This window comes from Gracilinanus agilis, chromosome 4 (genome assembly GCF_016433145.1).
Source record: "Gracilinanus agilis isolate LMUSP501 chromosome 4, AgileGrace, whole genome shotgun sequence".
In the NCBI taxonomy this organism is placed as follows: Eukaryota; Metazoa; Chordata; class Mammalia; order Didelphimorphia; family Didelphidae; genus Gracilinanus; species Gracilinanus agilis.
Genome location: NC_058133.1, coordinates 45,799,087 through 45,812,274, shown reverse-complemented (window position 1 = coordinate 45,812,274; position 13,188 = coordinate 45,799,087). Strand labels below are relative to the sequence as shown.

Genomic DNA, 13,188 nt, shown 5'->3' with positions numbered 1-13,188 from the left:
CACTGTGCTGGGCGGCTCCTCCTCCTCTCTCTGCTCTACTCAATCCCGAGCAAGGCCCAGTCAAACAGGACTGAGAGAGAGAGAGAGAGAGAGAGAGAGAGAGAGAGAGAGAGAGAGAGAGAGAGACTGTGTGTGTGTGTGTGTGTGTTTGCTGGGGACGAGGTTGCATGAGGAATCTTTAACAAAACGCCATCCCATGAAGGCTATCTGGCTGCTCAATGGCAGAGTTGCTGCTGCTCCAGTAAAACAAATCACCATCATCCAAACTCTTAGAAATGTCAGTCGGAAATTATCTTAGTCCGGAGGCATTTCTAATTCTGCCCCCTCAAATAATATATAACTATGTGTGGGTCTATATGTCTATATAGTTTATATATTTTAAATACATATGTGTGTGTATAGATATGTGAAAACTGTCCTTTCAAATAACTGATCATGGTTTAAAACCCAAGTAAACATTTTCTACAGTAATGTGTAATAAACATCATAAAAACTCAGTTTCATAAGAATAGCTTTTTCACATTTATTGCCCAGATACGTTTAAAAAGTTCATCCTTTAATGTAATATGGCAATAGCCCTAATACATCTGTAAACAGAATATTACTAAAAAAGATTTAAATTGGCATGTAAAATACTATGATTATGGATGCAGGAAATTATTTAATTTTAAAGCATCTTAACATAATCATGTATAACTATGTACAAAACATACATAAATCTCAATTTAAAACATATGAAAGAGGTAATTTCAAATCACACAAGACGTAATAAATATAGAGCTTGCTTTGTTAAAAATCTACATTGTACATTCAAGTAGAGGCAAAACTTCCAATGCCAGTTACACTTGAGACAAAATTAAACATTTACAATAATCGGTTTCCTAAAAGTGCTACTTTTATTCTGTAAAAGGAAATGCTCCTTCTAGTGCTTCGATTTCCATCCAAAATGTCTCTACATTCTTTTATTCACAGAACCATACGCTTCTGTTACTAAAAATCCAAAGCTTTTATATCATTTTCAATAGATAACATTTCAGTTCTTTGGAGAACAGAGGAGAGGGAAGTGAGAACAAACAACTCAGACAACCTTTCTTAAAACCATTAAATATAATCAAGTTTATCCCACTTTGCATCTCAGACATGAGGATTTGGGGACACTAACTTAGCCAACTATGCCTACGGTAAGCCATCTGCGTGCTCTACGGGTGAGCGTGTACAGGCCAGAGAGCATGAAGCAGAGCAGCCGCCCTCGTGCGAGTCCGATCTTGACGCCATGCTCCATTTCTGAGTTGTACCTTCCCTTCCAACCTGATAGGGTTTAGTGTCTTCTGTAGCTACATTCAGTACACTGCTTGAACTGTTGAAAAAAACACGTTAGCATTACTAGGTTTTCTTTATATTGGCTTCATTTCAAGATGAACTTAACCCTCTAAATCACATTCCCCGGCAGGGTCACCACCAGGCGGGCTGGAGGCAGCCCTTCCCAGCACGTTGCCCGTCTCTCAGCTCCCACACAGACCCGCCGACGGGAGTCAGAGCTGGCTGCGAGCCGTGCGCGGCCCGGGCCTCTCGCTGGGCCCAGGCCTCTGGCCGGCCGCCCGGGGCTCCTCTCTTCAGGCTCCCCAGACAAGCACTTTACACTTCTCCAGAGCATCACGTGAAGCAGCATCACAAATTCTAGTGCTCAACTCACGTCATTCAGAAATACAGGAAAGTTTTCTCTTTATTTTTAAACTAAAAGGACTGACCCACTGAAGTCTTTGGTAAGTCTGATACTTCATCACCTAAACATCCTACAATACTTTTCAATAGAAATTGTTTTATTATAAAGTTATCAGCAACAGTTCTAGACTCTAGAACATTTCTCTTCAGACTTAATTTTGGTTTTCTTAGACACTATTTGTAAACGGCATACAAGAGCCTTGTATTTGGAACTGGAAGATATGAGTTCAAATCCTGCCTCTGCTACTACCAGGATCTCTTCAGCATTCAATGTCATGCAGTAAAATGAGGTACTTAGGCTGGGGGTTCTCCAAGGTCCCTCTCTCAGTCACACACTCCTTAAAGAAGTGGCAAGACTCCAAAGACAAATAGCTGAAGGGGATGGGGGAGTGGGGAGAGGGCGGCTAGGTAGCAACAGTAGATAGAGGCCTGGAGTCAGGACTTGGGTTCAAATCTAGCTTCAAATATGACCCTGGGCAAGTCACTTAACCCTATTTGCTTAAAGTTAGTACTAAGGCAGAAAGCTGTTTGTTTTATCTAGGGGGCAGCTGGGTAGCTCAATGGATTAAGAGCCAGGCCCAGAGATGAGAGTTCCTGGATTTAAATCTGACCTCAGACACTTCCCAGCTGTGTGACCCTGGGCAAGTCACTTCAACCCCATTGCCTAACCATTACCACTCTTCTGCCTTGGAACCAACACATAGTATTAGTATGGGTTTAAAAATAATAACAAAAATTAAAATGGGCTATCTCTATTAATAACAATAACTTCTTAATCTGCCAATAAATATTAATTACAACAAATACACAATTGAACCTCCCTGAGATATTGTCCCTGAGCTCCATGTCATGGTAAATTAAATCACTTTAGGGATGTTTTAGGTCATTCAATAATGGGATGCCACACACAAGAGAATTTAAGACACTTCTTACTAAATTCTGCCTCATAGCAAAGTTATATTAAGGTTGCAGTATAGTTCCATTTTATAAAATTTTTTTGACAATCTTATATTCTAAAACTACTTTTTCCTGATCTTTGGTTTGGACTCTGAGTCTGTTAAGGCTCAGATTCCTAACTTGATTCTTGTTGAGACTGAACCAGCTAGTCTTGGTTATCTTTATAACTTAAAGGCAAAGTTAAGAATTAGAGTGGTGAGGTTTATTTAGGATTAGCATAGTCTGTGAACCCTAGGAGATGCAGAGAGATGCAGTTCCTTGGGGAACCTGGGAGTTTATTTGGGTGGAGTTAGAATCCCTTAGAATGAGAAATCCTTTTTATCCTTATATATTTTAAATAAAGTTTATTTTTCTTTAAAAATAAAATAAAATAAAACTACTTTTTATGATTTTGTTCTAATTTCACAGGCTCCTAAGTATGAAAGAAGGGAGTGATAATCCATTTCAAATTTTTTTTTCATTGTGTTGGCTTTCAGAATAGCCAAAAGAAATATTATTTCTTTTCTTTGTGAAGTGAACAATACTAATCAAACTTAGAGATAATTTTGAAAGGGGATAAGTAAGCCAATGATACTATCTTGTTGCTATAATAAAATTTAAATTTCCCACTGAAAGGAAGTCTTTAATTTTAAGTTAAGTAAAACTACACTTAACAACAACAACAATGGCTACTACACAGCTTCTATTGGTCACTCCCGGCAAAAGAGAATTTCAAAAACATTCTCTGGGCTCACATTATTTCCATTTTGACTGATAATCAGTTACATTTTTACTTACTTTAAATTCTTATTTTGTATTTAGTTAAGATCAAACAAATATTAAAAGACATTTTTAAGTCTTAAAGACTGTCTTCCTCAAATTACCAATTTCCATTTTTGTGATAACTGACTGAAGTCTTATGTTTTTGCTAATATTTTCAGCAAGCTTTTTCCATATTTCCCATTTGTAACTGCACTCTTAGGTTCCTTTAGAATCTCATTTTTTTTAAATCATCTAAAAATACTAAGAGCTCTTTCCCTCCCCCACCCCCATTGGAATTTCTTCTTTTAAAGAAAGCCAATCAATCCCCTCACTTCTTACTTGGGGGGGAAAGAGACTGCTCTCCCTCTCTCTCAGATCCCCTCCTTCCTTTCAACCAGAATGCTTCCCACAGCACCCTAGTTTCTGCTCAGAATGGCTTCACCCCACACTCACCTCAGCTTTCTCCCTAGTACCAACTTCTACCAGCAGTTGTCTCTGCTACAACTTCCCTACTTTCCCTTTTGCTTGGGTCATTCTTTCCCTCTAGGATACATCAGGCATTTTCTTACCAGTCCATTGGGGAAAAGTCCAACCCAAAGCATAGTAAACGAAGCCAAAGAACAAAGAGAATGAAAATCTTAAAAGTATCTTGGGTTGAGATAAGGGGAAAAGGTAGGGAAATCTAAAATTACACATCATCCTCAGACTGACTCTTCTTCACCAAGCAAATTTAGTAGATTGATGTATGTTCCTTGTCTTCCTATTAAAAAGATTAAAAGGGCACATTTATAGAAATTTTAAAATAGATACACAACATTTTTCCTCTAAACAAGTTTCTAATTATCAGGAACTGATTTGGTATTTGAAGTACTTTTTTAAAAAGCTAATTAATTACTTGTCATTAATTCTAAATCATTACATTTTTAAAAGATTTAAGTAATTGAACTAACATTATAATATGTCTGTATGTAATGCCTGTATTTGGTCAAATACTAAAAATTATTTTCTATGGACAATGGAAAGTTCTTCCATGGATGAAGACTTTGATAGGGCAGCTTTTGTTTCAACGATGCAAGTGCCTAGAACTTTTCAGAAGTACGTGAAAAAAAAGTCACCTATAGGCTAATACCTATTTTCTGATATATGTTGAACTGTCTGGAAAAGTTGTGAAGTAGAAGGAGAAGCAGGAAGAGATTTAGTGATTTTAGATGTGCATACTGAAGGCTCGGAGTTCAGTGCTAGATTGTCCTGATCAGAACCTGTAAGAGAGAAAGAAAAAGAGTAGAAATATTCATTTATTCAAAGTTTCTCTGAAGTTTAAAATAACTAGAGAGAGAAATGATGTGGAATGGCCTAGGATAGGTCTGAGACCAACAAGGTTAAGTGTTTTAATACCATTCTAGACCTAGGATTCCAATTTCCTCAGAATGCACTTCTGTGTTATTAAACAATAAGTCTGAGAAGGGCCTTGACATGAGGAACTCTTGGGTTGAAGTACTTGGTTTTGTGACTCTGGAACTAACCTTTCAGTGACTCAATTGTAACCTACAATTAATTTAATCCACAGCCCAGTTGCTGAACAATGATGAAGAGAACTTCCACATAGAGTTGTTCCTTGAACTGATAAAAATCACAGAGCTTACCAAAAAATAAGACTTTAAAATGTGCTACTCTGAACTTATTTCTAAAGGAAATATGATGCTGTCTGTAGATACTCCTTCCATTGATGCAAATCTAACCATCTCTATAATTTAGTAAATAGTCACTAAGTTGTTTTGCCTGAAAAATTTATCACCATTAGGCCAACTTTGTGAGAAAGCTCTTCATCAGAGCAACTTTAAGGTGAGTGGGATTTGCCACATCTTATATTTCTCCAGCAGGGCCTCCTAAATGAGGCACTGCAGGAAGATCTTAGTAGAAAGATTTTTCAGGGCATTTTTATACCCTGAAGTGACTTCAAGGCTTGGATATCTAGTTATCATTACTGATGAATCTGATTGTAAGGATACACAAAAATCCAAAATGATTTTGAAAAACAAAAATGAAGTTTGTATAGTAATTATTTGCATTAATAAGCATACATCTAAGTGAAACATTTCAAGTTTGTTTTTCTTCATTTGCAAACTACTTACTTTCTGAGAAGGCACTTTGAGGTTTCCCATTTTCTGAGTTCTTATGGTCAAAGGAAGTCATGGTTAAAAACTGTTGCTTTAGCCAACCAGCTCGGTCTTCTTCAAAGGCCTGCCTCTGTGAAAGGATGGATGCAATCACATTAAAATGAAATAAATGCCTCTATACATGTCACACACCATTTGTCTATTTCCCTGGTAATTCTTGGAAATATTAGCTAATATGAGTCTCCTAGAAATCTGAGGACAATCATCTATTGGTTCATTTAAGAGAGCCAGACTTTATCTAAACTTATTATAGGCAAATTCACTGTCTAATATATTCAATTACTAATATCCTCTGAATGGAGCAGTTTAAAAATACATGGCAGAATGGTATATATAACATGTAAAGTATGTAAAATGTTAAGAATCTAAAGTTGAAACTAATAGCAGAATACACTAATAGATTCTATGTTTCTGTACATTAAGCCATTAATCAATGGGAGGTAATTATGTGGTATTGGAAAAGTATTACTAATAAGTGTTCTAGATTGTCACAATTATAACAAAATCACAACTTTATTTTCCACATTTGTAAAACAAGAGCCCATATCTGCTCTTCCTTTCTTCATAGGACATTATAAAGATCAAGCAACAATATAAAGGAAAAGGCTTTTTAAAGTGTAAAGCATGACTGACCAATACAATGATCCAAGGTAATTCCAAAGAATCCCTAATGAAAAATACTATTCACCTCCAGAGAGAAAACTGATGAACTCCTGAGTATGGACTGAAGATATTATTTTTCTTGCTTTTTTATGTTTTTACATAACAAATATGGAAACATGTTTTGTAAGTTGTTTACATGTATAATGGGTATTTTATTGCTTGCCTTTCTCAGTGGGTGAGGGAAAGGCAGGAGAGAGAATCTGGAACTCAAAATTTTTAAAAATAAATGCTAAAAATTAAATAGAAAAAATAAATGTAAAACATTATACCAATGTTAGGCATTATCACATTAACTTGTTCCTTTAATTTCAGATCATTAGAACATATGGAGGACTTAAAAACTAGTGAACTTCCATTCAAGCTTTAAAGGACAAGGGCCAAAGAAGTGGTAATGAGTAGCTTCTAAGGCTTCTAAGAGCAGTATTATGAATGTCTTCCCCACTCTTCTCATAATCCCTAAAAACAACCTCACGGAGCACAGGATGTTACAAAAACATACAACAAATAAATCTTGTTTTATCAACTAAGGAGAAAAGCAGAAAGTGATTTGTCCTGTGCTACTCTTTCTGGATACTGACAAAAGATAACTGACACCCATCAGAGCTCGGCTCCAGGGTAAGAGGGTCAGCTCTTAAAAGCTGGAAATGTTCGAAGAGGCCAGACACAGTGACACAGCCCTAAAATTTCTGACATGAGGAAGGCTGAGGCTGGTGGGTCTCTTGACTGTCTGAGTTCCTACATGCAGTAGAGGTAAAGCTGATCTGGGGTGGAGGTCAAAGTCTGGCACCAATAGAGAGTTGAAGTCTGGCACCAATAGAGAGTGTCCCTGGGAGTGAAGGCCCTCAGGCTGCCTACAGATGGGCAAACTGGCCCAGGTTAGATAGATGGAGCTGGTTAAAGGTTTCATGCCAAATGGCATTCGAATTAGGCCCATAAATGACCACTGTATATCTAGTCTAGCTGAGCTAGAGAAACTAGCATATCCCCACCAAAAAAGGTCTGAGGAGGCGTTTTCAGTAAGATCCAATGCATATCTTATTAATATGAACAAAACAATAAAAGAATAGATTCTAACTTGTTTCTAAAGAATTTGAGCACAGACCACCTTTGACTCTAGGTAAAAAATAGTGTGTGTGTGTGTGTGTGTGTGTGTGTGTGTGTGTGTGTGTGTGTGTGTTTTAAAGCACACAAATAATCATATTAAATGCTGACTCTTTATGACCATTCCAGCTCTAACTACTTGACAAATCCAGTCATTTAAATACCTCTAGCCCTAGTCGGATAGCAGCTTCTGTAAAACTCCGTCTTTCTTTATCAAAGTTCTTTTTTTGTTCTTTAAATAAGGCCCATTCTTCTTCAAGACGTTCTTTTTCTTCCAATAAATAACAGTCTTGTAATAATGAAGAGGTGTCATCATCACATGTAGTGAACTGCTGCTGATTAAAAAAAAAACTGTTTAATTTCTAGGATGGATCAGCTATCGGGTTGAAGTCCTTTCAGGAGCCCTCCCTAAAAGTTAATTTGGAAAAGGTTAGCTAATGCATACAAGACAACGTTTTAAATACTATTAAAAGAATACCATCTTTGAGGATTATAAAGTATGGTAGTTAATTAACTGATACCTACCTGTAAAAGCTGTTGCTGAGTCTGGATCATTTCTTTACACTGCTGAATTTCCAACTCCAGTTTTTCAGTTTCTTGTTCATGATCCTGTCTTGAGATAACTTCTTCATCCTTAAAGCCTCCTAAATGCACCCTTGATACTGTGATTCAAAAACACATTTAACAGGGGTATAAAAGTTTATAGGGAAATCTAAGGTATTCTTGCCACTCTAAATTTTCATAGATTCTTATAAAATGTAACTTTTTCTACAGGAATAGATCATCTCTGTTATTCTAAATGTCAAAAACCACCATAAGCCCAAACTTCAAGATAAATACTTTCTTTCAATGCCATTTTTGTATGACAGAAACAAGTGGGTTCAACTGCAACTATAGTTAGCAGGTACAGGTATCTCCTCCACATTTAGAAAATCCACATAAAATTTTTGGCCCTTCCATTGTACCAGGGAAGTCTGAATTTTTTCTTTTTCTTTAAAGGGGTGTTTCTATAGTTCCTTATTACAAAATTTTGGTTAAGTATTTGGTCAAAAGCTCTATGTGGGTCAATGTTAAGGGCACTCTACTTTCTAGCCTTTGTGTATCTGCTGGCTTTTGGATTCTTTTTGCAAACTTTAACTTTTTACTTATTTTAATTTTAAGAAAGAAATTGTGTATATTTATGGTATTAAAAGATAGAATGTCAATATCATGCAATCCAATACATATTTTTATGCATTTTTGAGTTTCCAAAATTTTTCTATGTTGTCTGCTGCCCTTTGCATACCATCTACTGCTTCTACAAATGTCCCCCCCCTCCAAATTCTCCCTTCTTATGCAGACCCATGATATATTGAAAACACGATGGGGAAAGTTGTGATGTGGAAGGAATTCCTGTATTTACTGTGTTAGAAATTAAGTAATTTCTTCAGAATATTATGGTTTGCCTCAAACCATATCTGTTATGTGGCTTTTGTGGACATTTTTGTCCAAATGCTTATCTTTGCTTACAGAAGATAATTTTCACAGCAAGTCTGTGTAATAAAATTCACATAGAATTATGTTTTGTTGCCACTACTGGTTCAAAGAAAAATATTTAACTTCAGACTTACTTCTTTATTACAAGCATCAGCACATGAAAATGTTATGTTGAGACTTGTTCTCTGGTATTAAATGCAAGATTTATAAACTTTAAACCTAGTTGTAAAATCCAAGCAGTTTATTTATTGCTGATAATGGCTAAAATCAAAGTAATATATTTAAACACTTAGTTTTGGGAACAGAAATATAAACATTATTTTACTAGTCATTCTTCCTCCTAAAGCCATTTATCAGCACTGAGTTTATAGCTAGGCAATTTATAACAACTTTTTTTTGGTAGGACAATAATTCCTTCAAATAAATAGGCTTTCCCAAATAGCCAATTTATTAATAACCAGAACTCTATGTAATTTCTGTTTGAAGTAAACATACAAAATATTAAAGAATGGAGTCTGGAAGTCTACACTAAGAAATGTCTAAGGCATAAAGAAAGATAGAAATCCAATGTGAATTTATGTTGCATTAAAAATAGTATTTGATTTAAAAATGTTTAGAATAAAAACATAATGGCCAGATTCATTTCCAATGGTAGACTATACCTATACTGGCACAAGGAGTACACGAAAGAATTTTTCTCAAAAGAATTCTTACTGTATATGTTAAGTATATTTCTCTGGGCAAAACAATTCTAATATAATGCCTAAAAGAAGATAAAATCTTTTACTTCTAAGTATCCTGATTTAAATAGTTTTCCAGTACACATACTAGAATGTGACCCCATAATTAGTTTTCTAGGTATCCTTTCAACAAGGGTTAAAAAAAAATTATGTATAAACATATCACATTAACATGTGAAATAAAAACTTCGAGTAAGATTTATCAACACATTTATCTTAACACTTCTCTGGGAAGTGTTATCACACTCAGGGTCATACTTTAGCTAAAAACGGAAATAAACCATAATAATCACCTTGATTATCAAGTTTTTCAACATGACTTTTCAAAATTCGCCACTGTTTCCTAATGCTATTAGTAAGTTGCTCTCTCACAGTTTCACAAGAGAGTTCCCACATATTTTCTTTACTTAGTTCTGAAGTATCTTCTTCAGCATCTGACAGTACCTGCACATAAATGGTAGAAGGGAAACACATTTAGAACGTATCCACATTGTAACTCATTAATTCAGACTGATGAAACAGAACCATTTTTCTCTTTCATCTTTACAAGAGCTATTGTAAATTAATTTTCTTATGCTAATAATTTTAAATTTTTGCTAAAACTTCAATGCCTATTTTCTAAACACAAAACTTTTGCCAGTCAAGAGTTCCCCTTTACTCCACAATTTAGTCTTGCTGACAAACAGACTGAATTCTATCTTAGCTCCTCCATATAGTGTGGAAGTACAGTGTGAACTCCCAAGCTGCTAGGCCAGAGGAACACAAGCTCCAGCAAGTCCTACAACAAACTGGGTAGGCTGCCAAGATCCTGAGATGCTGAGGGCTGACTGTGAGCCATCTGAGGATCAATCTAGCTAAAGTAGGGATGTCCTAGGACAAGAAGCAGGTTAGCCAGTGCAGATAGCGCCGAAGGCCAGAAGACCCAGTGACGCACCTGTTAGCAGCGGGGCTCTGGGAGCTCTTGGTCCTCTGACTTCAAGTTGAAGAGAAGATGCTGGCCTGTAGTAGTTTCCTCCCAAGGAAGAATCACAGCCCAGTCCAAAGAGAACAACATCCAAGCTCTGCAGGGCACTGGGAGGTCGGCCACAAAGGCTGTGGGAACCAAAGGGGCCCACCATGGGGATTTGCTTTCCTTCTTTTTTCTCAGGTACACTTTCTTCTGCCAAATGACTCAGGGGCAATAAGATACACTTTCAGCTCTAAAATTCTATACATTATCTATACCTTATAGCCAAGAAAGGTATGAATAATAAATTTCTTAACCTTCTTTTTATTTCTCTGGTAGAAATAAGATTTATTCAAACCAGTCTTTATCTAAATACAATGCTTCTTAACAACAGGAGAGAAAAAAATCCATGAAGTTGTTTATAAAAAGCAGAATACACACATTAGCCCTGCTTTCCTATCGACTTCTACTTTATAACTAGAGATTTATTTCTTTAGAAAATTCCTCAGCCAACACACCACCCACAGTTAATGAAATTTGCTGCAATGTTAATTAGAATTGACTCAACAAGACAAGTACAAAAAATAAAAATACTGTGGCATAAAGCCTGTCTGAATAAATGGAAGCAATATAAAGGATTTAGAAAATGACCAACCAGGAAATTAGTTTTATCTTCCTAAAAATTAGAGACACAAAATAATTTGCATTTCACTGAATGACATCAAATTTATTTCCTGTTATATAATAAAATTCTACTTGTTAAGTTTAAAGGAACTTTGAGATCACTCCCGCTTTGCTCATCATTGTTAAAATCAGAACTAAAAGATTGTTCCATATTAACTAAAGCTATATTATATTTTGCAAGCTACAGAATCTCTACTTTCTCCTTAGAAAAACTGAAAATGAGAATATGCTTTTCTTTGACTTTTACCAAATTTCACCTCAACATGAACTGACCAGCCACATTCCAGAGCAAGAAGAGAAAATGTTCTATTGGTGTCCTTGTATCTTCAGGTTCGCTTTAGCACAGTGCCTCAAATGCTGTTAGCATTTACTTAATATTTGCTGACTTGAAACAAATCATTGGTTTCAAGTTGTACTTTCTATGGATCACAGTCATGCATATACAACTGACCAAAAAAGGCCTACTGAGCTAACACACAATTACAGAGAACACTTTCGCATGGCTGGAGGGATCAAGGGGCAGAGAATGGCTGCTTCTCCAAAGTGAAATCCTTCAGCCCTAAAAAATACCCATTATCAGCCCACCTGCTAAGGGATGGCTTGTAGCGAGAGCTCCTAGACCTGCCTAAGAGAGATGAAGGCATTCAGAGAGGCTTTCCTGTCATAGCTATACGGTTATTGGGGTTAGGCAAATTTTTGCTGGCCTTAGGAGCAACAGAGTCTAGAAAGCAGCAAGATATAGTCTCTAAATATATTTGTGAGGTAAAAAAACTGAATATCTAAAAAAAAAAAGAAAATTAGTATGGCCTAATTTAGATCACATATATAAAACTACTTGGATATAGATTATAATCAAAGTGCTAAAAACATTTTATAACAGGGGAGCAGTTAAGTGGCTCAGTGGGTTGAGAGCCAGACCTAAGGATGGGAGGCCCTGGGTTCAAATCTGGCCTCAGACACTTCCTAGCAGTGTGACCCTGGGCAAGTCACTTAACCCCCATTGCCTAGCCCTTACCACTCACTCTTCTGCCTTGGAACCAATACACAATATTGATTCTAAGCAGGAGGAAAGGAGGGAAGGAGAGAAGGAAGGAGGACTCAGAAATGATCTACTCTAGAAGAACTGTCTATATTGGTCAGTCACCCCCTAAGGAATAGGACCCTGAAGATTCAGGACACTGCAGCCCCTTAAAAACCATAAGATTGAGCCTCAAGATAAGGGTTATAACCAAGTAGACAAAAACTAGGATTAAGCAGATATGAACTTTTTTGAGAAGAACTTGATTAAGGATGGTATGTACACCCTAGCAGGAGACCCAATATTCTGTGTCCTCTGGTAGCCAGGTGTAACTGCAGCTACATTATTTGGAACAAAAGTAATGAACTTCATGATGTCAAAGACTTGTGATTTTATTGCTGTGAAGACTCCTTCCTCCACTGATACAAATTAAAACTTCCTTATAGCCTAAGAGGGTTGCCTCAGACTCGGAGGCTCAATGACTTGTCTGTGGTCACTTAGATCTCTCTTTTTTATGAGCTTTTAGTTTTAAACCATTAGAATGGTAAATTAATAAATTATTAAGGTTTTCACAACATTTTCACGACTTTTTTTGGGAAGGACATGAGTACAAATGCTATCTCTCCACTTCTCAGAAGGGAAAACTGATGTTCTGAGAGGCTGTGACTTGCTTATACAACTACTGGGTGCAAAATTTGAATCTTGAGTATGATTCTCAGTCCAGTATTTTTTCCGATAATCCATCATTGCCTCTCTACAGATCAGCACAATATTCACATTGACCAATAGGTAATGTCTCTATCCTTTTTAGATGCAACAACCCATGTTTTAAATTTAATGATTCTTTTTTATCAAACCACATTAAAGCATTTATAGAATACTATCTTACTAGAAGCTTTTCCTAATTATTATAATTAAGAGAAATCAGTCACTCTCTAAATACCTTCAGGGAGAAACTGAGAA

At 36.3% G+C, this 13,188-nt stretch overlaps 1 protein-coding gene across 4 annotated transcripts in view; it reads right to left on the bottom strand.

Annotated features, from left to right (window-relative positions):
* Positions 1-769: 769 nt before the first annotated feature.
* Positions 770-13,188, bottom strand: part of LOC123243568 (SSX family member 2 interacting protein) — a 34,701-nt gene continuing 22,282 nt past the window's right edge. For 3 of the 4 annotated variants that reach the window (XM_044671560.1, XM_044671562.1, XM_044671563.1), the window contains 6 exons: positions 9,871-10,021; positions 7,887-8,023; positions 7,526-7,696; positions 5,553-5,667; positions 4,550-4,679; positions 770-1,357 (listed from right to left, as the gene is read on the bottom strand). In XM_044671560.1, coding sequence (XP_044527495.1) covers positions 1,177-1,357; positions 4,550-4,679; positions 5,553-5,667; positions 7,526-7,696; positions 7,887-8,023; positions 9,871-10,021 — 885 coding nt within the window. In that variant the 3' untranslated portion in view covers positions 770-1,176. The remainder of the gene's footprint in view (positions 1,358-4,549; positions 4,680-5,552; positions 5,668-7,525; positions 7,697-7,886; positions 8,024-9,870; positions 10,022-13,188) is intronic. The other variant, XM_044671561.1, reaches the window with a different exon arrangement.